The 24363-nt window shown below is 46.1% G+C and overlaps 1 protein-coding gene across 2 annotated transcripts in view; it reads right to left on the bottom strand.

The window, feature by feature from the left end:
- The window catches only part of NECAB1 (N-terminal EF-hand calcium binding protein 1), a 1270485-nt gene that overhangs the window by 376313 nt on the left and 869809 nt on the right, over positions 1-24363 (bottom strand). The window contains exons 6-7 of one of the 2 annotated variants that reach the window (XM_069220456.1): positions 24027-24163; positions 11737-11826 (exon numbers count right to left, since the gene is read on the bottom strand). In XM_069220456.1, coding sequence (XP_069076557.1) covers positions 11737-11826; positions 24027-24163 — 227 coding nt within the window. The remainder of the gene's footprint in view (positions 1-11736; positions 11827-24026; positions 24164-24363) is intronic. The other variant, XM_069220455.1, reaches the window with a different exon arrangement.

The raw sequence follows: 24363 nt of genomic DNA, 5'->3' as shown, positions 1-24363 counted from the left end.
GAAAGCCAGTGCTGGGGGCCATACGGGCGCCCCTGCAGTGCCCAGGACTATGTCTTGGGCAGTTCAGGGGCCCCCCTGCCAGCAGCCTCATAATGCCCAGTGTCTGCTCTGCATATTGTAAACTTAGTGAAGGTTTTGCAGATGTTTACAAATGCTTTGATTGAAGTGGTAATACCAGCCTTTTATGGCTGTTTGTGAGTATAGTTTAAGTATTGTTTGTATCATTGTCTGCTCAAAGTCTATTAGAATTTTGTGCAGAGAATAATTGTTAGTTTTTACGTTAATGTGGTGTAAAAGGCTATAGTAGGTTGCACTTTGTTAGGCAGCAGTGCATAAATGAGGGTATGTTAGTGTTATGATATTCAGCATGGATGTTGTATATCTATGTGAACGGTGAAGGGCACATTTAAGACCGCCATTGGTCACCCACGTTTCACATTGATGTAGCATTAGAAGGTTATTTTCAGTTTCAAATATGAATACTGTTCTATTTTTAATCTGGTTGTTGTGTAGGAGGAAGGGTTATTTTTTAAGTGTAGTGTATATGTCTTGTGCTTTTTTTAGTAAGCGATATTTGTTTTTTTGAAACAGGAATTCCAGTTTTCTGATCTGTAATGTGCTCTGGTACTTTAGTGAGTATGTCTGTTAAAAATGTTAGTAGAGGTAATTATGTGCCTTAATTCTATCCTCATTACATTTAGACAATGGTTGTGTTTTCTAAAATTAATTAGAATACCTTTTTTGTTGTAGCATGATATTTAGTACATGTCCAATTCACATTTATGGTGCTTGTGCAACTTATGCTTTATATATATGATTAATAAAGTCTGTGATTTTTGCAGGAGATCGATGTGCAGCGTTTTTTTACCTTTGGACTTATATATGAAAATGTATGTGAATATTTTTTTATTTGTTGTTTTAATGTGTTAATTTTGTGTGTTTTACTTATACTTAGTCATTTATTTATTTATTTATATAAAAGATGTTTATGATGTTACTTTTTTTTTGTCATTTTAGCAATGTTTTAGTTGATATTATTGGGGTCATTATGCCCCTGGCAGTCTTCAGACCGCCAGGGTCGTGGTGGCGATCTGAATGCTGCCAAAGTGGTGGTCCGACCACTTTGGTGGTGGTCTGACAGCCACATTATGGCCATGGCAGTTGTGCCGTGGTGGGACTGCCAGCGTCACCAGTCCTCCTCCACAGGAGGGACTTGCGGTCTTAATCCACCAGGGCAGTGCTGCAAGTAGGCCCACGCTGGGGATTGAGATCCCCCCTCCGCCAGCTTTTACATGGCAGTAGCATCACCATGTAAAGGCTGGCAGAGACGAGGTGCATGGTGCCCCATGGGGGCCCATGCAGTTGGCATGCATAGTCCAAGGGACCCCTGGCCAGCCCCGTAGCGATGTTCACTGTCTGCTTTGCACTACAGCATTCTGAGCTGGCGTCAATGTTGTAGGCTGTTCCCCACTGGATTCAGGTCTGAGGCGGATGGTGTAAACCATCCTCCGTAGTCATAATGACCCCCTATGTGTTTGATATTTTTGATGACGTGTATACATTTAAATAGTAGAAGATACTTTTGGGCCTCATTTTGAGTCTGGAGGACGGGAAAGCCCATCCGTCAAACTCCTGACAGGGTATCTGCTGCCTACATGCCAACCTCCTCACCGGAGTCATTACGAATTTCCAGCTAAGTCGGCAGCTGGAAACATCAGTTTCGCCTGCTGGCCTAGCAGGAAACAGGCTACAGCATTGTCTCTGGCTTGTAATTGAGCCGGCGACAATGCTGTAGCCAGCAGGGTGCACCCGCATCCTTGCAATTTTCACTGTCTGCAAAGCAGACAGTGAACATTGCAACAGTGCTGGGCAGGGGGACCCCTGCACTGCCAATGCCTAGTGCATGGGCAGTGCAAGGGCCCCCCTGAGGCCCCCTGCACCTGTTCTCTGCAAGACTTTTCATGGCTGTGTAACTGCCATGAAAAGGCTGGTGGAGAACAAGGTTGTAATCCGCAGGGCAGCCCTACATGCAGAACTGCCCTGGTGGATTACTATCTCCGACACCGCCAGACCACCAGGATCATGGATCCTGGTGGAGCTGGCAGTCTAACTGCCAGGGTTGTAATATGGTGTTTGGTCTGCCGCATCAGTGGTGGTCCTGACCGCCACTGCGAGTGTGCCGATCTGTGGTACGCCACACTAATAATGAGGCCCTTTGTGTTTTCAATACTCAGGATTATATTCACCCATCCCCCTCCATTCCTCTTTGCCTGGCATTTACTGCTGCATATTTCTCCACAGCTGTAGGAGAGAAATCTGCAGTTAAAAAAAGATGTATACATCTTAGGAATCCTTCTGGATTTCTGACAGCCTTAAATGAAGCAATGGTGGCCAAAAACATATTTTTGGCAGTTCAATATTGTTAAATGTAGATATTCTTGATAGCAAAAACAAAGAACTGTCAATGGATACCCAATTGTTAATCCCCAAATGATGCCAAGGACTTCTGCAGTTCAAAACCAAAATCAATCCGCCATGGCCTCACAATGCAAATACAGCCCTGTACATCAAAGCAGTATACAGAGGCTCATGCAAAGCCCAGAAATGAAGTTCAAAGTATTGTGTCCTGGTCCACATACAAATACATAAAGCTGGTAGTTAAGGGTCAGATGGCACACCTAGTCTGCCTACGCCACTGCCTCCTGCAGCCTCATAAGGGCTAAGGACGTCATTCGAACCAATGTGCTAATCCTGTTCTGTGTTTATGATGTGGCTTTGCAGCCACATGACAGACACAGCAAGTGCGTTTTTTATTTATAAATAAAATACATTTTAAAAAAAAGTTATTAAATACATAGCGACACAAGGGAGCACTTGAGAGCTCCCTCGCGGTCCCAGATAGCCCATAAAGGATTTCTTATTTTTAAAAGAAAAACAAAGAAGTAAATAAATATATAGGGAAATATATATGGACAGCGGTGGAGCCCTTAAAGGCTCCCTCGTGGTCCCAGAGAGCCCAAAAAGGGCTAAAATAAAAACCATAGCTCAGTGTGAAGGTTGCAGACCTTTACACTGAGCATTGGGGGTTCTTGTCCAGCTGGACTCTTTTAAAAAAAATATTATTCTTTTTTAAAATAATAAATATAATTTTGATTTTAAATTGTACACAAATATGTTGTTGTATCATACATCGAACCCTAAAAAAATGGTGTAAGGTTAGGTGGTTATGGCGGTTGGCCACAGGCCTGGCCGTAGACCTGGTCCTTTGGCTAACCGCTACCGTGCATGGCCGAAACCCATGCGCGCCGGTAGTTGGATTAATGTATAGTAATGAAAATTACTATATGTAAAAAAAAAAAACATAGAAATTCACTGAAAAAAAACAAAGCTTACAGAGAGACGTTATAGTTAAGAAATAGAATTTTTTTAAAAACATAGAAATTGACTGAAAAAGCAAATTTCACAGGGACGTTATAGTTAGGCTCACTTTTTAAATATACAAAACCTTAGAAATTTGCCAATTATAGTTTGGGTTATCTCACGTAACTATAACTTATGTCTTAAGGTAACTATAACTCGCGTCCTCGCCAAGCACAGTATTTTTGTCAAAAATGTTATTTGAAATGTGACATTAATATTATCAATGATGTTATAAAAGATGTCATGAGTGGCATAATTTGTGGGTAATTAGCAGTGCATGGCGTGGGCGCGAGTTATAATTACCTTATGGCATGAGATAACCATACCTATAACTGGCAAATTTAGAAGGTTTAGTACGTTTAAAATGTGAGCTTAACTAGAACGTCCCTGTAACCTTTGTTTTTTTTCAGTGACTTGAGATATATATATATATATATATATATACATATATACAAAAAGAACAGATGATATACGGAATGCTGGACAATGTCAAATACTCACCCAGTAATGGACCTGAGCCTAAATCCATAATTTTTTTGCTTGCCATTTGAGTTTAGACCCAGGCATATGCAAATCAGTCTTGATCCTGCTCCAAATGGGAACAGTCCAGCCCAAACTGACACGCCCACCCTGGACCAGAAAACAAGCATCCTGGGACCAGTTTTGGGGTATCACCCCTCATTAACTAGGCTAGCTGAAATGCGGTTGCATAGCAAACACAGGACCCACATCTGGGCATTATCTGGATTGTTGGGTTTTAAAGACTCTTGCAAGAGTCCCTTGAACCCAATTTGAAAAAATAGAGTCTTGTGTTTGGGCCAGGGAGCTTTTTGTCCCTTGGGCCATTTCACTCCTATGGCAGTCAGACTCCAGCAGTGGCGAGTGCTCTGATTCGCTGCCAGCAACATGTGGAAAATGTTGTTGGCAGCCATTACAGGACTCGGGGACTTATTCCCGTGTCCTAAATTTAAAAAAAACATAGAAGAGGACGGGGTCTCTGCACGATGTGGAGGACCCAAATGGACGACCCCCCCCAGGGCCAAAATTGTAAATAAGATGGCAATTTTTTCAGTGACCCCCCCAAAATGGCAGCCTGTGGCTGCATTTTTTTTTATTTTTAAAAGGGGAGAGAAGCAAGCACCCCCCTCCCCGAGCCCGTCCCACAAGGCTTGATTTAATAATTATGGGAAGAGGGCATTTGGCCCTGCTCCTTGAGCCACATTCAGCCCCAGGGACCCAATCTTCCAGGGACTACAGTATGTTTAACAGGAGTGCCACACAACCCCATCCCTGAGTCTTTAATAGTACCTGGGACCCCCGTTCCCTCAGGCCGGCTCACATATTGTGTCCTGGAAAGCCCGATCCCAGGACAGTGGTTTACCTGCCCACAGTGGTTTGGGAAGGGAAACTTGTGTTTGCCCCCACCTGGTGGGAGCAGTTTTGAATCTCCCGCCAAACAGAAGCAAACACAAAGTCTGCTTCGAGCAGGCAGGAGCTATAAAAATGCTCATGATGGCTGGAAGTAGACTTGAAACGGCACAAGAGATTGCTCCTGCACGGAGGAGCAATTCTGGCTTCTGCAGTTGGAAGGCAGCTGAGGCCCCCTGTAGCCCTCACCAAGTGCATGGTGGGTGCCCTGGGTGTACAACAGGGCACCCACCTTTAAATAATGTGGGCCCGAGGGATGGGGTCCCCAGGGCCTGAGGCTTGGAGAAGGGAGGCCACACAGCCCTTCCCTTTAAAATAAAATAAAAAACAGTTCAGGGAGGGGACATGCAGCCCTCTCCCCTTTTAAATATATACAGCCCTGGGAGATGGGGTGCCCATGGCCTAATAAGGCTCATGGAGGGGGTCCACATGTCCCCCTTCCCTTTTATGTACATTTAAGCCTCATGGGATGGGGTCTTTGAGTCCTAATAAGGCACGGGGAGGGAGGCCACATGACCATCTCCCCTTTTTAAAAAGAAAGCCCGGCACAGAGGATGGGGCCCCTGGGGCCTAGTAAGGCTCAGGGGGGTGCACAGCCCCACTCCCCTTTTTTATTATATTTTGCACTGGGGATGGGATCCCCAGGGACTATCAGGGCTCAGGGTGGGTGCCAAGTAGCTGCCTCCACTTTTTATTGTCTTGGCCCAGAGGGATGGAGTCCCTGGGGCTTACTAAGGCTTGAGAAGTGGGCTGCATACTCATCCCCTTAGATTTTGGCCCTGGGGTGGGGTTCTTGGGGCCTAGGGATGCTTGCAGGTGTACAGCCCCCTCTCCTTTTTTATTGTATTTAGCCCTAGAGGATGGGGGTCCATGAGGCATATTAAGGCTCGGCGAGGTGGGCTACATGCCCATATCCTCTCTTTAATTGTATTTGGCCCTGGAATGGGGTCTCCGGAGGCTTTTAAAGCTTGGTGGGGGTGGGGGGGGAGGCCATATGACCCCCTCCCTTTTTTATTGGAGCTGACTCTAGAGATGCGGACCAAAGGAACCAATTTAGGGGTGGGATGGGGGCTGTATGCCCCCTCGTCGTAGACAATATTTGTTTTGATGCAGGGGGTGAGGTCCTCAGGGCCAAAGGCGGACCTAACTCTGCGCACTCCAAAGACTGTGCATGGTGTGGGGTTAGCAGCCTGCTGGGGGTTTGGCCACAGTGTCTGCCAACAGGCTAAGCCCTGTGGTCAACACCCTGCTGCACATAGCCAAAACAGCTGTGTGAAGTGTGGGGTTGGCTGCATGGAGGGGAGTAGGAAGCAGGACCTGGCTGCAAAACAGTCCCTGCGGCTAACCCCATGCCACACATGAACAAAGGCCATGCAGGGCTTGTGGTTGGTTGCCTGGGGGCAGTAGGAAGCAACCCCACAGTATCTGCAACGAAAGGCCCTGTTGTAATATGTGAGGTCATAAACAGTGCAGGTTGGGGGCAGAAGTTATAGTTAGCAGGGTCAACTATAACTGATTAATTTCTGTAGCTTTGTTTAGTTCAAAACATTAATGTTATCACTAATATATTCACCTAATTATAACGTTACTTTAACCTTTGTTTTTTTCAGTGTGTGTGTGTAAAAAGTCCACCATACCAACCATACTTCTGCTCAGTCCCTACGTGTCATTGCTCTAACACTACAATTACAATATTAATTTATACACTTTTTAAAAAGTTTGCACTTTAATATATTGTATATGCAGATGCATCAAGTATTACGAGTTGCTTTATACCATTGCTGAGTGCAGGGTTAGGCCTTTAATGGGAGGGACAAAGCCTTGAATGGGTCAAGATATCCTTTCCTCAAAAATAGTAAACATTTGCATTTAACATTCTGTGGATAGATTGTATCATTTATGAAAGCACTATTTTATCATATATAAATGTTATCATAAAATGCATTGTATTAGAATCATAGCACAAAGTGTTCAATTGGTGCATCAATATAAAATGAAACTAAATAAGCCCTGTCATTATGACCCTAATTTAAGGTGATTGTAACATGCAATCTAGGAGTCATAAAGCTTCGATTCCCCAACTTAGACTGTTCTGTGATAATGACTTTGAAGTCAGCCTCTGCGCTGTAGTAATAACTGTGAAGCAGCTTGCAGCTTCTGAGGAATGCATGTTGGGACCAGGACTTTGCCAAAGGCTAGGTCCTGTTCACAGAGGCCATTGCAAGGACAAAGGCCATGCCTAGTGAGTTCTAGAGCAGGGAGGCCAGGCATAGGCCTACTCTCAGAGCACATAGTACATGGCCTAAGGCTGGCCACAATGGATTCTTCAGCATGGTGTTCAGCATGGTGTCTAGTAAAAAAGGCCTCCCTCTTGCTATGCTTGGCTGAAGCCCTGCACAGTGGTTCTTGGGGCACAGAGGCTGGGTACAGGGAGTCCAGTGTGCATGACTGAAGTCTGTGTGTTGCAGGGTCAGGAGTGTGGAGGTTATGCACCCAGGGTCTGCTGCTTGAGTAGTGTAGCACCTTGATGCAATGCCAGGTCAAACTCTGTACTCAGTGACAGAGTTGGAAGTGCTGAGCGGGGGGCCTACCAAACATTAAAACAGGTATTCAGAGCCTACTGAGAAGTGCGCTCTGAGCTCAAATTCATGTACTCAATTCACTACGCCCAGAATATGTGTGGGCTTGTCAAAGTGTCAACCTAGTCGAATTTGGGTTATAGGTCCATGGAAACATTTCACAATCAGGTCTGTGAGGTCAATGGTGACGTGGTATGTGATGCCACGTGTTATGAGATCAATCATGCCATTTGTAACACTGCCTGTAACATCATATGTCAAGTCATCTTCAATGCATTGGGGATGTTGTAGCTGCGCTGCTCACAATTTTACTTTTGATTGGCCACAACTGCATGCCAACCACCTGTAGGTGAAACATCCACCTTCTCCTTTGTAGATTCTGGGTAGATTGTTCCAACTCTCAGCACAAAAGTACAGGATGTATGGAATGGGTCTTAAACTGAAGCCTTTATATGAGGGTTGTGCCAAGGGTAAGCTTCCAACCACAGTTCAACTGTTGCTCTCTTGCCAGATCTCACACTGACTTACTGGATCAAGTTCAGCTTCACTTACTCAAGAGGTCTTTGCTCTGGAGGCAATGCAATGCCACACTGAACTTGGCTTCACATTAAATTCCAGTGGAAGGGCAAGGTCTAAGGAGCAGCATGGAAGACTTTCAGGCAGGGTGGCAATAGATAACTCTCACTATGACTAATCCTATGAGCACCCTACAACTTTAGGGCTGCTTACAAAAGGGGGTTCCTAACATGGGTACCACACCCCACATAAACCTAGGTATATGTAAGCATACTTAACATACAATCATGGGATATAATCAGGCCTAGCCATAAGATAGTACAGGGGTTTGAGAGGGAATGCCGTTAAGTATTCTCACAACTAGGGGCGGGTATAAAGCCTCTACCGCATTACTATGATCATCTATCACCATCTGTTGAAAGTGGCATGCCCTGTTCAGGTCATGGGGTTAAAAGGAATAGAACTTTGGTGGTGTCCAATAACTCAGAGTTCAGCACTTAGTTGGTGAGCAACACACCATGAACACATAGAGCGCTAGTCAGGAGACTTCTGACTTAGGTCTTCTGCATAAGATAATGTACCTACAAGGACTGCTTGTACAAAAAATGAAGGGCAAGTTGTCACATGAGACCTTTGAACACACAGCCCCTCTCTGCACTGATTACCTATCCTTGGCTGTAGGATGAAAAACCACTTCAGAGCTACCCCTTCAAATGTGTTTTTTCTCTTTAATGGATTAGGTGACAACATGTACCGGCAAAAAAGCAGTGAAATGTTTAATCTGGGTGTCGATTAAGTGTGGTTTCGGAATGTGCCTCTTAGTTATGAAAAGCTGGAACACTCTTTGAAAGAGGCTTCCTGCATTGTAGAATTTTGTGGTGCAAGATTAAGTTATTTTCTCTGCTACCAGTTCCGATGGCCTATGGCCTCTTGTTTGAGGCCTTATTTTCATTCCAGCATCTCCAGACAGCGAGAAGGTCATAGAGAATTTGGGCTCTTGCCCCAAAACATATCTACACAGTGAAATGCAGGAGTGTGATGCAAAGGGTTAAGAGACTTTTAGCAACCCTAGACTGAGGGTAGGGAAAGAGTCAATCTATGGATGCAGTAGAAGATAGTACTAAAAACTATGATTTTAATTAAGGAAATAAAGCATTGGGGGACTGAGCAAACAGTTTAGAAAATAGTTTTATAGTCAGAGGTCTGCATGCCCTGGTTGCAACTGTATATGAGTTTGACAGAAAATGGCAGTTGTTACCCCACCCCATTCAAAAGAGAACACACACTACTGGATGAGTTATGATCTGACTAGAATTTCAAGCTTAGAAGGTGAAAGTTGACACTTCCTCCAGACTGTATTTCTGCCAGAAAAAATACAATTAACAAGAACAAAGGTGTATTCTGACTAAAGGGCCTAAAATCCTCAGGTCAAACATTTAATGGCTCTTAGGAGCCCTTGTAAAGAACATTCAATGGGCAAGGGTTTCAACATTAGTGGACTAAACAACTAAGGAGAAAGATTGTTTTCCATGTCAAAGATGAAACAAATTGACATCAGTGATGTAAACTGGGAGTAAAAGCCAAATGAAAGGAAAGACTATCTTTGCGGCAAGTATCATCAAACCAACTATCCCATGCTCTGATTTATAGCCAAGACCTGGAAGTGTAAAGAAGTAGATACCTTCTGAAAAACATGAAAATGGCAAATTGATGTCCACTAAATGACATGATTATCTTAATACTATGTATGACCATGACAGAAAAAATTGTTCTATTTTTAAAATATGCAATTAAGGATCTGGAACATCTGCAGAAGAAATAGAGGCCAGCTCCATCCCTGGGAAGAGGTCACTGATAATCATGTCTCCCACAGATACATGCATCAGGTGCTAAGAGGTGCACATCATTTTATACAGGACCAATGTTCCCTTCAATAAAAGGACAATAGATTTAAATACCACATAGAATCATAATGAAGTCTATGGAAAACATGCAATAAATCAGTATGTGTATTCCAAACGAAAGTAAGAAAACAGTGTAGTGGGAAAACAAAAATGTCTTGGAAGCCATAAATCATAATTGCTCAGGCATGCCCCATGTGACAGAAAGCACAGTTAAAGTCACAATTTTACAGTACTCTTGCTCATGTCAAAACATATATTATAGTACAGTGTCCAATTATTAAATGTCGACAACGTTTCAATTCCTTATTTGATAGCTGAGATCATCATCAGGATATAACAATTATGCCTGAGATGCACATAAGTACTCAATGACTAAATAACCAAGACGTGTTAAAAGCAAGGGAAGAAAAAAAGGAAAAAAGTTAAAGAAAAAAGGACTAGATTAGATATTGCTAGATGTCAAAAATATGATATAGATGTGCTGCCACACCATGCATTACATGTGGGAAAGGTTCGGCATGCAAGGCTTCAATCACTTTTTTTTCTGTGGGTACACCAATGCAAAGTTATGTGCCATGGAGCTGTGAAGTCATTCCATGCTTAAGCAAACAAATCACTCAGTGAAAGTGCAATAGAAGGGTACTAATGGTACAACCCACCAGATAAAACCTTTGTAGGGACATCTGACAATTAGGAAGTCCTCAATAAATCAACCATTGTTATGATCCTCAATCAAGGCCCTCAATGGGCATTTAGCAGTAACTACTGGAAGCCCCCCAAAAAATTACTACCAAATTTATCAGTAATAGTACCAATTGTGCAGCATGTGAGTTACCAACTGCCCTTGTCGCGTAGGCTCTCATTATTCTAATGAGACTACTGGATTTTGAGCTGCTGAATCGCCCGCGGTGTGGGAGACTAAGGTGGTCATTATGACCCTGGCGGTATTATAACCGAAGGGCCAAAATGACGGGAGCACCGCCAACAGGCTGGCGGTGCCTCCCGGTGTATTTTGACCGTGGCGGTAGCGCCGGGGTCGCACCGCCGGGGCCGGTGGTTTACCGCCACAAAGGCCCCAGCGGATGTAATCCGCCAGGGCAGCGCTGCTGGCAGCGCTGCCCAGGGGATTACGAGTCCCCGACCGCCAGCCTTTTTCTGGCAGTCTGAACCGCCAGGAAAAGGCTGGCGGTACGGGGAGTCGTGGGGCCCCTGGGGGCCCCATGCAGCTTTTCACTGTCTGCTGTGCAGACAGTGAAAAGCACGACAGGTGCAACTGCACCCGTCGCACGGCCGCAACACCGCCGGCTCCATTTGGAGCCGGCTCCTATGTTGCGGCCGTGATCCCCGCTGGGCCAGCGGGTATCTCCAAATGGCCGCGGCGGGGGTGCGGCCGCATGGCGGTCAGATCTTGGCCCAAGGTCGTAATGACCCCCTAAGTCTAACCCACTGTGGGTGACACCTGTTGCTCCAATCCGGGTTTTGCTCCGGCTAACTAGCAGTGCCTCATCTCTACCCAAGGATAGGGATTACTGGGCAGCCGAGGGCATGACAAACTTGGCTTCTCAGGGAAGTCGTGGTCACTCAGGTCTCGTCCGTTTCATTCACAATCCAGTCTCATTTATAAATGACAAGCAGAAGCAGTATATGTTTCTATAATGAGTTTAATAAAATGACGGCATCTTAGATAGCAAAGCGTAAGCTGCAATAACCAGAACGACACAACATGACAATATTAAAATTGTGACCAGAAGAGTGAAGCATAAAAACAATGCTATCACATTGCCACTATAATCAATGGACTAGCTTCTACCTAGGCTACGGTAGAGCACAGCATGTTAAGCTCTAATTCTGCCCTTCAGGTTCCCCTGGGAAGACATCAACCCCCATACCTGAGCAAAGGCCTGCGGTCTGCGTTAGCGTCTGTAGCGAAGCATTCAGCAATCAGCATACAGTTGTGGTTCCCTGGCTGGAATCTCCATCTAACGTGTAAGGGACAAGGAAGTGTTTTTATAATAACACAGCTGATGTTCTGAGAAAATGTCCCTATGTAAGGTGTGTTTTCTACGAATGTTGGAGACTAAACTTCTACCACGTTCACCAGCAATCTACCGTGCTGTAGCCTTGGAAGAAGCACAGAGTGATCAAGAATGTTTTGTTTGAGAACAAAATGCTGGCCTAGGCAAAAACAGTTAGATAAACGGAAAGTAAAACAAGACCGTAAAAATGGTTATTGTAACAATAATGAGATGAAGCGGGATAAAATATATCTAGGTTAAAGTGCACAGTGGCCTAGTGTGTTAAAATAACGTGCATGGAGCTATAACTAAAATGGCTACACAACACCTTAAGGGCAAAAGAAGTTCCCCACCGGAACCAACAGAGACTAGAAAATAGCGGGCAAACTAATTATTACATGCAATAAAATTGTCATTTTATAACCCAAGTTACCAGCTATATCACTCACCTCAACAGCATAAGGTGTACTCATGTGCCAACATGCAAGCAAAATATTGGCAAAGGAAGCCTGGAGCCAAAAGCAGTCACATGTCGCACAACCAGTATTTGTAGGCCAAGGACTGCCTTTAAGTAAGAATGGCAGCCATATTGAGGAGAATGTGGTTAAAAAGTTAAGAAAACTTGGAAGCCATCTTGGAAAGGAAGTTTCCTCTATACCGGGTCAAACAAGTTACTAATTGTAATGGAATTGGCATTAGACAGCCAAATAAAACCAACGATATCTCTCATAAAAAAATAGGAGTGTACACATGTGCCAGCATGCAAAGGGAAAGAATGCCTGGTGCCCAAAGCAGACATGCATAGCGTTACCAGAGATTATAAACCATGGAGTGCATTTAAATTAGAGCGGTGGCCATTTTTAAGAAAACTGAATAAAAAGTTGGAGAAAGCATGGCGGCCATCTTAGAAGGGAGTATTTCTTCATGTCAGGAAATTGCACATATACGAGTAAAAAGCGAATTAACAATTCCTTAGAACCCCAGTAAAAGAGCAGGACAACATAGCCCATATAGAACATTTCAAAGCAAGAAATGCTAAAATTACAAAAGAATGCTAACCGCATTAAATGGAAATAGCATAAGTGATTAGTAAGAAAAGCAGAGAATAGCGTGTTTGACATATTACAGATCTAATACTGCCACAGGCAGCTATAACCAAAAAGAAGCCCCAATAGTATATGTATACAGAGATCCATAACATACTTACAACAAACAATTTAGAAGGTACCAATCATTAAGGTGGTACACCATAGCAAGGTAAGTCACAACCAAAAGAGCTGATAAGTCCCACAGACACGGAGGGGGTCACTAGGAGTTTGGCAGGAGGTAACGGCCGCCAGCCAAACTTCTGCGGTCAGGCTGCTGCCAGTGTGTCCACCTTCCTGTGGGCCCCATTTTAAGTTCCCTGCTAGGTCAGTGGGCGGCCCAGCAGGGAACAGCCCACAACATTGATGTTGGCTCATAATTGAGCTGGCAGCAATGTTGCGGTGCGTAGGGTGCAACAGCAATGCAGACAGTGAAAAGCACGACGGGGCTGTCCATGGGGGCCTGCACTGCCCATGCCAGGCCCCCTGCACCCCATCTCCGCCAGCTTTTACATGGCAGTGCAACCGTCATGTGAAATCTGGCGGAGAGGGGGTGTTGTAATCCCTAGGGCAGCGTTGCATGCAGAGCTGGCCTGGTGGATTAAGACCGCCAGCACTGCCAGTCCCTCCAGTGGAGGGAAACTAGCGGTACTAGCGGTCCAACCGTGGCTCAACCACCACGGTCATAATGTGGCTTTCTGACCGATGGCAAAGCTGTCGGACCACCATTTTGGCAGCGGTGGGACCACCACCGTGGCCCTGATGGGCTTCAGAATGAGGGGCAGAGTCACTGTGTCTGGCTAGTTCATAAGCCTCAATGAGTGCAGTCCATTCCTCCATTTATTCAAACCAGAATGTACACTATTGGTGCGTAGTATCCATTTTAGTTCCTCCTTGTTGAGAAGCGCACCTAAATCAGTGCCCCTCTCTGGTGGTTTGACAACGGTGATTGCCTGTCAGCAAAGGTCTTTTACAGTGCGTCACCATCCCATGACATGGAGCGCAGCGGACATGCACAGTTGGTGCACTGCTGGCGTGCCAAAGGCAAACCCTTCTGCGCCCATCCGTGACCTGGACGCGACCAGCACCAGCTACGCTGCCCCTCTTTTACTAGGCATTGCTATGACAGCAAACTATTTAAAGCACTAAAGAAGGCTACTCCTCACTGTGACATCATTATCCCTCAAGGTGACATAGTGGGTGCAGTTTCTTGTAGTAAATATAAAACACGTTTTGGGGTACTTGACTCCATACCCCCTGCTCCTTCGCTGGCCCAAAACATGGGTATGTTACAAGGTGATCTGATTAATGCCCGGTCCCTTAGTAAAAGCTTAGGGTTCTGCTTCAGATCAGCCCCTCTCAATCTTTCGCAGGAACTTTGATCTATCGTCCTCCTGACACGAGTTCCATGTTTTTGGCCTCTCTTGGTGAAGCTTTGTCTCCCCTGGTCCTCCGTTATTCAAATTTTACCATTCTGGGTGATTTTAATCTTCACCTGGAGTGTGCAAACAACTCAGAGGGAAGTAATTTCCTGGACACCCTGATCACCCTAGGGTTACATATTTGATTTCAGGACCTACCCATAAAGGTGGCCACACGCTCGATTGTATATGCACAAATAACCCAAACCTAGCCATAGAGGGCTCTATTAGGCTGAACTGGTCAGACCATATGTTAATCCCCTTCAAAATTACCTGTGAACAGGTTAATAAGCTTCCACCACCTCCTGGTATGGTCCTACCCACCACTTGTAGTGTGTGCAAGCTGGCCAAGAACCCCAAACTCTCTAATTTTTCAACTTGAATCTACCCCTACGCTTCAAGGGTGTATCTCCAACAATGTTGAATCCTTTAACAGGTGGATAGGTGAAGCAGTCACTAGTCTATCATCAGTCAAACCATTCAAGAAAAGGCCAACAACTTTACTCTCAGCCCCTTGGTTTAAATTATCTCTAAAAGACCAACATTTGCTCTGTAAGCATTATGAAAGGAAGTGGCATAAGGCATATAGGCCCTCATTCTGACCCTGGCGGTCGGCGGAGAGACGGCGGAGAGACGGCGGTCGGACCGCGAACAGACCGGCGGTATTAAAAATGGCATTCTGACCGCGGCGGTCCCCGCCGCGACCGACCACTACTTCTCCACTCCGACCGCCACGGCGGTCATGACCGCGGGGCTGGAGTTTGCGCACTCCAGCCCGGCGGTCGTCCCAAGACCACCAAGGGTATTATGACCCTGCCTACCGCCGCGGTTTCTTGCGGGCGGGAACCGCCGTGCGAACCATGGCGGTAAGCACTATCGGGGCCAGGGAATTCCTTCCCTGGCACTGATAGGGGTCTCCCCCACCCCCCACTACCCACCCGAGTCCTCCCCCCACACCCTCCACCCCCCTGCCACCCCCCAGAGGTGGTACGAACCCCCTCCCCACCCCCACCCCGACATGCACATACATGTACCCCGACATGCACACACCCCCAACATGCACATATACACACCCCCTACACACACATACACAACGGGGACACATACCCGCACACATACATGCCGACATGCGCACCTGCCGAACAGCACACATTACCCATAGACACAGCAGCACCCCCCGCCCGCATACACGCACTCACACACCCCCTCTACACACTCACACGCACACCCCCATGCACGCCCACATCACACAACACCCCCCCACCCCCTCCCCTCACGGACGATCAACTTACCTTGTGCGTTGGTCCTCCGGGAGGCGACGGGAGCCATAGGGACGTGACCGCCAACAGAAGACCGCCAACAGAAGACCGCCACACAGAAATGTGGGTCGTAATTCTGTGGGCGGTGTTCTGCTGGCGTGGCGGTGGAGGTTGACCAGTCTCCACTTTCCCGCCGACCGCCAGTGTGGCTGCTGGCGGTTTTCCGGCGGAACGCTCCCAGCGGTCAGAATGCGCACAGCGGCACACCGCCGCGGTCGGCGGTCTTCACTGCGGCGGTAACTCAGCGGTCTTGCGAAAAGACCGCCAAGGTCAGAATGAGGGCCATAATCCAGAAGATTTGGTTCGATTTAGATCTGCCCTGAAAGTGTATCATAAGTAGATCAAATTAGCTAAAAAGGCATAGTTTTCCACCCAACTAGAGGAAGCCCAATGTGACCAAAAGCTTATTTTCAAGATTTCAAATTCCTTCCTCAAACCAAGAGCATTGGATAAACAGATTCCCACCATCTCAGGCATTATGTGATCAAATTTCATCTTACTTCACTGAGAAGGTATAGGACATTAGAAAGAGTTTTACCATAGTGGGGCCTTCATCTAGCAACATAGGCACTAACGAACCTTTCAAAGAATGAACGAGCACAATGTCGTCTTTTCAAACAATTTCACTTGATCAGTCCCGCCAGGCCATTTCAGGATCAGGATCGCCCAGTGACCCTTGCCCTCCCCTGATCCTCCACCAGCTTTTAGACGTAGACAATCCAATAATCAACCAATCCAAAGTAACTCCCTGAGGCAACAGAGGTCACTGCAGACTGGAATTTGGCTGTGGTCAAACCTTTAAACAAAAAACTTCTTATAAATACCACAACTCTTTCCAGTTTACGCCCCAAATCATTGCTTCCAGCTATGAGCAAAATAATTGAAAAACTGGTCAGTTAATAACTTCAGAAAAAGCCAGTGTACTGCACACCCCCCAATCAAGCTTCCACCAGAAGCACTCCACTGAATCAACTCTGCTGGAAGTCACAGACACTTTAAAGCATAACGCTGAAAGCAGGAAAGAATGCTATGATCTTGTTAGAGCTATAAGCAGCATTCGATACCATCTCCCATGATATCGTTCTTCACCGTATCAGAGTGTGTGGAATTGTAGGAGATGCATTTTCCTGGTTTAAACAATTTCTCACAGGCCACAAACAGATGGTCAAACTAGGCCCTTATACGTCGGAACAAACCACAGTCCCCTCCGGCATTCTGCAGGGCTCTTCAATAAGTCTGGTGCTGTTTAACATCTATATGGCACTGTTAATTTCTGTTATAACATCATTTGGAATTGATACCATCTCATATGCAGAGGATATCCAGGTGGTACTATCACTTGATAAGTCATCTCTGGGATCAGAGCTTAATTTAAAAAATTGCCTGACTGCTGTCATTAATTGGATGCAAGCCAGTCACCTTAAATGTAACACAGACAACACCAAGATCATGCTACTGGGTAATACAAATGACTTTGTTCCATATCTCTGGTGGCCAGATGTTCCCCCATCCCCTGCTACAGTGAAGGTTGTCAGACACCTGGGAATTAAATCTGACTGTCTACTGTCATTTCAGCTTCCTGGTGGCAGGGTCCTGTTTCAAGCTAATAAAATCCTTGAAGAATTTTTTTGAGCTTCTGCCCCTCACAGCCAGAAGAAAGGTAGCATGTGCATTAATCACCTAGAGGTTGACTATTGCAACAGCGAATCGTTCACTGTTGTAGGAACTAAGGCCTGGAACTCCCTCCCGAGCAATTTAAGGTTCATAGGTTCGGAAGCAGCATTCAGAAAACAGCTCAAGACATGGATCTTTGGGACTCCTGATTCTCTATGCTACTCCCTCAATTTGTGATTCTCCATCCTCTTGTTGCAATGGGATCTCTCTCCATTAATATGTTTCTCTTCTAGGCTTACTTCCGCTCTAGTACCAGGACGAGAGTGACAGCTGCATTCTATAAATGATAAATTCAAATTCCTGTGGCTCTGTGATACCCTCATTCATGCTGTAGTTCACTTCCAGACATTGCTTTCTTGGTGGTTTCACAGGATGAACACTGTTGCACATTCATGGTGGTGATAGTCATTTGGTGAATGTCCACATAACTGGAGACATGGAGGGCCGTGCCTACCAGAGGATTGCTCACTCTGCTGAAGTCCCCAAAGCTAGTAGTGTTCCCAACACTAGCTCAAGAGGAGCTAAAAATGTCTGGTTTTCATTGTGTAGATTTGTACTTTTATGTTTAGTAATTAGTTGTGTGTGTTTTAAAGTACTGACTGAACATTTATTTATTAAATGTAATTGTGTGCCATGCCGATTTCTGAGTTTCCAGCCCTCAGAACCTCCATGAGTAAATCTGTGAATTCTCTGCTTCACTTTCCACAAGGTCAAGTGCTTAACAGGTGTGCTTCGTGGTCATTTTGGGTTGAATAGTTAGAAAGCCCCAGTGCTTGGGCTCTTCTCCTTTGTTCGTCTTCCCTGTAACTGTATTAGATTGCCCATAAGGTGCGTTAGCCAACCCAGGAAATAGTTTCATGGTATTGTTCATAACGAATGGGGACATTGTTAAAGCAGACTCAAAGTCATTTACAGTAGGAGGGGGTTCCATGATGTCATCGTGAAAAATACTGCAGAAAGGGGTTTTACATTATCAACTCTGACAAATTCAATTGAAAGGAGCTTCTAATAAATATTGTAGCGGTTTTACAGTGTTAATTCCGTAACAAAGACAACAGAAATGGGAACTGCACTCTGAACTCTTACAAATAGCATTTGAAGGCGTTCTAAATTATTTTACACAGCGACTTTCTTACACAGACTTCTTCAGGAGGTGTTAGGGAGATCTGGCTTTCATTATATACATTTGTATTTTTATGTTTAGTATTTCGTTTCATTTGAATGAAAGTACCTTTTGAAATAAAAGTCACTGACTGGACATTGATTCATTATACGTTATTGTATGATTTCCAGAGTTCTGAGATTCTACTCCATACCACCTACCCGAGTAAGTCCTTGACTACTCTGCCTCACTACCCCAAAGTCAAGGGCAACAGCTAGATCCTACAGTGGAGCAGTTCGTTTGGAACCAGCGGCAGAATTCCCAAGCAGAGGGTGAGTGTCCACGAGCATTAGGGGATCTGGGGGTAGGACTTTCAATGTCGGTATATTAGTGCTCAATGTTGGTCTAATTGTAAAGTGGCCACAGTGCATCAAAGGTTAAAGATTTCAAATCTCATAACTGGAGCCAAGCAACTCCCGAATTGTCTTGGGACCCTATCCTAAACCTGTTTCCACATTCCGACATGAAGAGCAGAGGGAGTGCATCGCCTGCGCCCGTCCGCGCCTGGACCGCGCCCAGCACCAGTCCCCCTGGCCCATAGGGCCCCAGCACCACCAGACGCCGCTGCACAGCCAGTGACCTCCACGCCCTCAATCCAGGACGCTCCTCCGTCTGCTTCCAGTCCACTCCGAAGCACACCAAAGGACCCTTCTCCTGCAGAGCCTGCAGCTTCACCTGCACCCTAACTGCCAAGCACCTCTACAGACCCGCCGACAACCACCTCAGCTGCATTCTCCTCAACACCCGCTCCATCCACAAACATGCAATCGAACTCTGGGACCTACTGACCTCATCATCTCCAGACGTCGCTTTTCTCACCGAAACCTGGATGAACTCGGCCTCGGGTCAGACATAGCCATAGCCATACCTGAAGGCTACTAGATCACAAGAAGAGACCGCACCACCAAACCAGGAGGAGGAATCGCCATAATCCACAAAAGCACCATCAGAGTCTCTACCACCACCCACGACACCCTCAACTCTGCCGAGCACCTCCATTTCAAAATCCACGTCAACGCCAACACCACCCTCTGAGGAACACTGGTCTACAGACCCCCGGTTCCCCGACCTCACTTCTGCGACACCATAGCCGACATCATCAGCGCCCAAGCCCTCGCCTCAACTGACTACATCCTCCTCCGCGAACTGAACTTTCACTTAGAAAACAACAACGATATCAACACCACCAACCTACTCGACAACCTCGGCTTTAAGCAACTCGTCACGTCGCCCACCCATACCGCAGGACACACACTCGACCCCATCTTCTCAGCCAGCAACCACGCCGCCTTCAGCCATGCCACCGAACTCCATTGGACCGACCATCGATTCATTCATTTCTCCTTCCAGAAGCCGGTCACTCACCACCACACCACTCAACCCCCGCCACTACTGGAACAAAATCTCGACAGAACAGCTGATCTGCACCCTCGCCCAGGCACCACCTCCTAGGACCCCAACTCAGCCGCCACCAACCTGCATCAATGGATAGACGATTGCTCCAACACCCTCGTGCCGCTCAAACAACCCTCAGACATCCACCACAGAACCAAGGCCAGCTGGTTCATCTCGACCTACAGGCCTCCAAACAGGAATGCCGAAGAATGGAGAAGACCTGGCGCCTTGAACCTACCAAATCCAACCACATTGCCCTGAAGACTACCATTCACAAACATCACCAGCTGATCCGCAACACCAAAAGAACCTACTACAAAAGTTGCATAGACACCAACGCTCACAACAACAAAGAGCTCTTCGGCATCATCAAAGAGCTCTCCAACCCCAGTCCCTGCTCCTGCGAACCCCCGCCATCACAGGAGCTCTGCAACTCCCTCGCCACTTATTTCCATCGAAAGATCGAAGACATCCACAACAGCTTCAACCCCCAGACCCACCAGCCAACCATAGACAGCTCGGACCCCGGGTACTGCCAAACCAGCTCTCTGGGGTTTTCTCTGCAGCTACCGCTGCTGCCACCCCACAGACAGGGTTCTGCCATCCTGAGGTCTGGGAAGCCCAGTCCCAGGAAGGCAGAACAAAGAATTTCCTCTGAGAGAGGGTGTTACACCCTCGCCCTTTGGAAATAGGTTTAAGGGCTTGGGTGGAGTAGCCTCTCCCAGCCTCTGGAAATGCTTTGAAGGGCACAGATGGTGCCCTCCTTCCATAAGCCAGTCTACACCGGTTCAGGGAACCCCCAGTCCCTGCTCTGGCGTCAAACTGGATAAAGGAAAGGGTAGTGACCACTCCCCTGTCCATCACCACCCCAGGGGTGGTGCCCAGAGCTCCTCCAGCGTGTCCCAGACCTCTGCCATCTTGGGCCCAAAGGTGTGGGGACACTCTGGAGGACTCTGAGTGGCCAGTGCCAGCAGGTGACGTCAGAGACCCCTCCTGATAGGTGCTTACCTGACTAGGTGGCCAATCCTCCTCTGAGGTCTATTTAGGGTCTCTCCTGTGGGCTTCTCCTCATATAACGACTTGCAAGAATTCACCAGAGTTCCTCTGCACCTCTCTCTTTGACTTCTGCCAAGGATCAACCGCTGACTGCTCCAGGACGCCTGCAAAACTGCAACAAAGTAGCAAGAAGACTACCAGCGACATTGTAGTTCTAATCCTGTCAGCTTTCTTGACTGTTTCCTGGTGGTGCATGCTTTGGGGGCTGCCTGGCTTCATCCTGCACTGGGAGCCATGAAGAAATCTCCTGTGGGTCGACGGAATCTTCCCCGTTTCAGCAGGCATCAAACTTCAGCGTCACTGGTACTCTGGGACCCCTCTCATCCTGATGAGCGTGGACCCTGGAACACAGGTGGTGGACCAAGTGACCCAGACTGTCCAGTGGTCCAACTGTCCAAATTTGGAGGAGGTAAGTCCTTGCCTCCCCTCTCCAGACAGTAATCCTGTGCACCATGTAAAGTGCAGCTGCTAGGGCTCCTGTGCATATTTCCATTGAATCCTTCATGCACAGCCAGGCCCAGGTCCCCAGCACTCTGTCCTGGATTGCTCAGCTCCCTGAGTTGACCTTCGGCTTTGTGGGACCCTCTTTTGCAGTGTTGAGATGACCGCCATGTTCAGACTTCTTGAACCCATGTCCAAGGACTTCTGTGGGTACTACCTTCTTGTGTGTTGCTGAGGGCCCCCTCTGTCTCCTCTCCCAAGTGGCAACATCCTGGTCCTTCATGGACCCAGGCAGCACCCTTTTTCTTTAACCGTGACTCTTGCAGCTAGCAAGGCTTGTTTGGGGTCTTTTGCTAAAGAAACAACTCTGCATCCTCTAGCACTCCATGGGACATCTTCTGCATGAAGGAAAAGTTCCTAGCACCTTTCGTTGTTGCAGAATCTTTAGCTTCTTCCATCTGGAGGCAGCCATTTTGTACCTTCATCCGGGATTTAGTGGGGTCCTGCCCCCCCCTGGACACTTTCACCACTCTTGGACTTGGTCCCCTTCCTTTGCAGGTCCTCAGGTCCAGGAATCCATCTTCAGTGCTTTGAAGTCTGTTGTGGTCTTTGCAAAATCCTCTATCACAACTCTAGTGTGTTTCTGGGAAAATAGTAGTACTTTACTCCTACTTTCCAGGGTCTTGGGGTGGGGTATCTTGGACACCCTTAGTGTTTTCTTACACTCCCAGTGACCCTCTACACACTACACTAGCCTAGGGGTCCATTCGTGGTTTGCATTCCACTTTCATAGTATATGGTTTGTGTTGCCCCAGGCCTATTGCATCCTATTGTATTCTACATTGTTTGCACTATTTTCTAACTGTTTTACTTACCTGATTTTGGTTTGTGTGTATATTTTGTGTATTTTACTTACCTCCTAAGGGAGTATATCCTCTGAGATATTTTTGGCACATTGTCATTAAAATAAAGTACCTTTATTTTTAGTAACCCTGAGTATTGTGTTTCTTATGATTTAGTACCCACATGATATAAGTGGTATAGTAGGAGCTTTGCATGTCTCCTAGTTCAGCCTAAGCTCCTCTGCTATAGCTACCTCTATCAGCCTAAGCCGCTAGAACACTACTAATCTACTAATAAGGGATAACTGGACCTGGCACAAGGTGTAAGTACCACCAGGTACCCACTATAAGCCAGGCCAGCCTCCTACAACTGTGACTGGACATTCTGTGACACAACCGATTAATGCATAATTTGCATTGTAGAAAGCTTGCATGCAGTTTGCTCCCGCTCTTTTTGACCTTCCTGTTCACACATTGGGATCTGATTAAGAATCTGATAGGTATTCTTAAATAGGCATCTATAGTAACGTATATACTCGATTACGGAGTGTGCAACTTCTACATCTATAGGAGTTATGATACGTGTTGTCGAGTTAAAGCTTTATCCGTTATCTTTTTAGGATGGCATATACTCCAATGGGCATATAGAGTTTGAAGTGTAAGATACCAGGAGCTGTCATGGAGGGTTTACAGATGTATGTGCCATCAGTCCTGAACTAGGCAATAGTCCTATATGATAGATGAGCGCAGATGATGTAGATAAACGTAGCTGACATGAGAGGGTTACTTTCTGATATTTTAAGCTCTCTGATGTGGTCTTTGATTTTGCATTGTCCTTAGCTACATCATTATACTCATTGAGTGATTGATCACACACTACTGATTTCTCTTTCTTAAGCTGTCTGGTTTCATCACAAAAATTCAAACAATAGGTTAGAGTCACGTTATACTAGCTGAAGTTATCATTTACCTAGCCATCACTGGCCAGCGACAGAGCGTTTTCCATGCTACCTGTAGATTTTATCAGAAAGAGAGAGGGAAAACTTTGTAAGTTACCCTGAAAGTATGTATTGAATTCCACAGCACGTTTGAAAGAACTGGGGCTAGTCCTAAGCAAGGTGAAGCCTGATGTGCTATTACATTATTACGTAATTGTAGCAGTAAAACTCCTAAATCTGAGTACTGCAAAGTGCCTAGAAGGTAGAATATATCACACTGTATTACTGTGGTGATCATTTAAACGAAGGAAGGTGTATTCTATGCGATGTCCAAATATTGTAATTTTGTAGAAGACACAACAGTAAACTTAATGGTAAACAGGGGTTGTTGCAAGATCAGTAGAGCATGAGCAAACCTACTAAACCTCGGTAACTATGTGAACTACAGTGTTTAAGCTTCTGCAGTCAATTCTCCTGTTTACTGAGAGTTTCAGTAATTGCTCCTGTAACCTGTGATTGCAAAGGCGGCGATGGCTTGATGACCTTTCTCACAGAAGGCTGTAGTCATTACAGTAGCATCATTTCTTCAGCACCTCATTGATCCGAAGTTCTGTGCACAATAAAGAGGCTGGAAATAACCAAGAGCCGACTGTATATCACGTAGACAAATTTCTGTAAAGAGATTTGTGATAGAATGGTGTTGATGTTTTTTAAGGCAACATAGTGTACCGGGGAAGACCATTATTCTCAGTGGTTACATAACATATCATTCTTCACCGAGCCTGTTCGCCCCCTCCCACAGACAGCTCAGTGATGGGAAATCGCTCTCACCTCTCTTGGCGCGTCTGCTCCTCCGTGGTTTCCATGGCGCACTCGAGAGAATTCTGCAAAGACTGCAGCTGACTGAGTGTTTCCTTCAGCAGAAACCGAGTCACAAACTGCTTCAAGTTCGTAGCTTCTTGGTAGTCCTACAAATTGTAAAACACAGTTGAAGTAATTCCAGTAGTAGCAATTAAGTCACAGTCAAATTATCGCAGTGAAGAAACTGATATAATAAAAACGTGGCCTTTTTTTAACAACTCGTGGCATTTATATGATCCCAGGCACACATGAATGGCTAAAAGTTGAGATAATACATTTTCCACGTTTTTCTGCATGTGTTTGTGCA

This window comes from Pleurodeles waltl, chromosome 2_2 (assembly GCF_031143425.1).
Source record: "Pleurodeles waltl isolate 20211129_DDA chromosome 2_2, aPleWal1.hap1.20221129, whole genome shotgun sequence".
In the NCBI taxonomy this organism is placed as follows: domain Eukaryota; kingdom Metazoa; phylum Chordata; class Amphibia; order Caudata; family Salamandridae; genus Pleurodeles; species Pleurodeles waltl.
The sequence above is the reverse complement of the archived record's forward strand: the minus strand, read 5'-3'. Positions and strand labels throughout refer to the sequence as shown.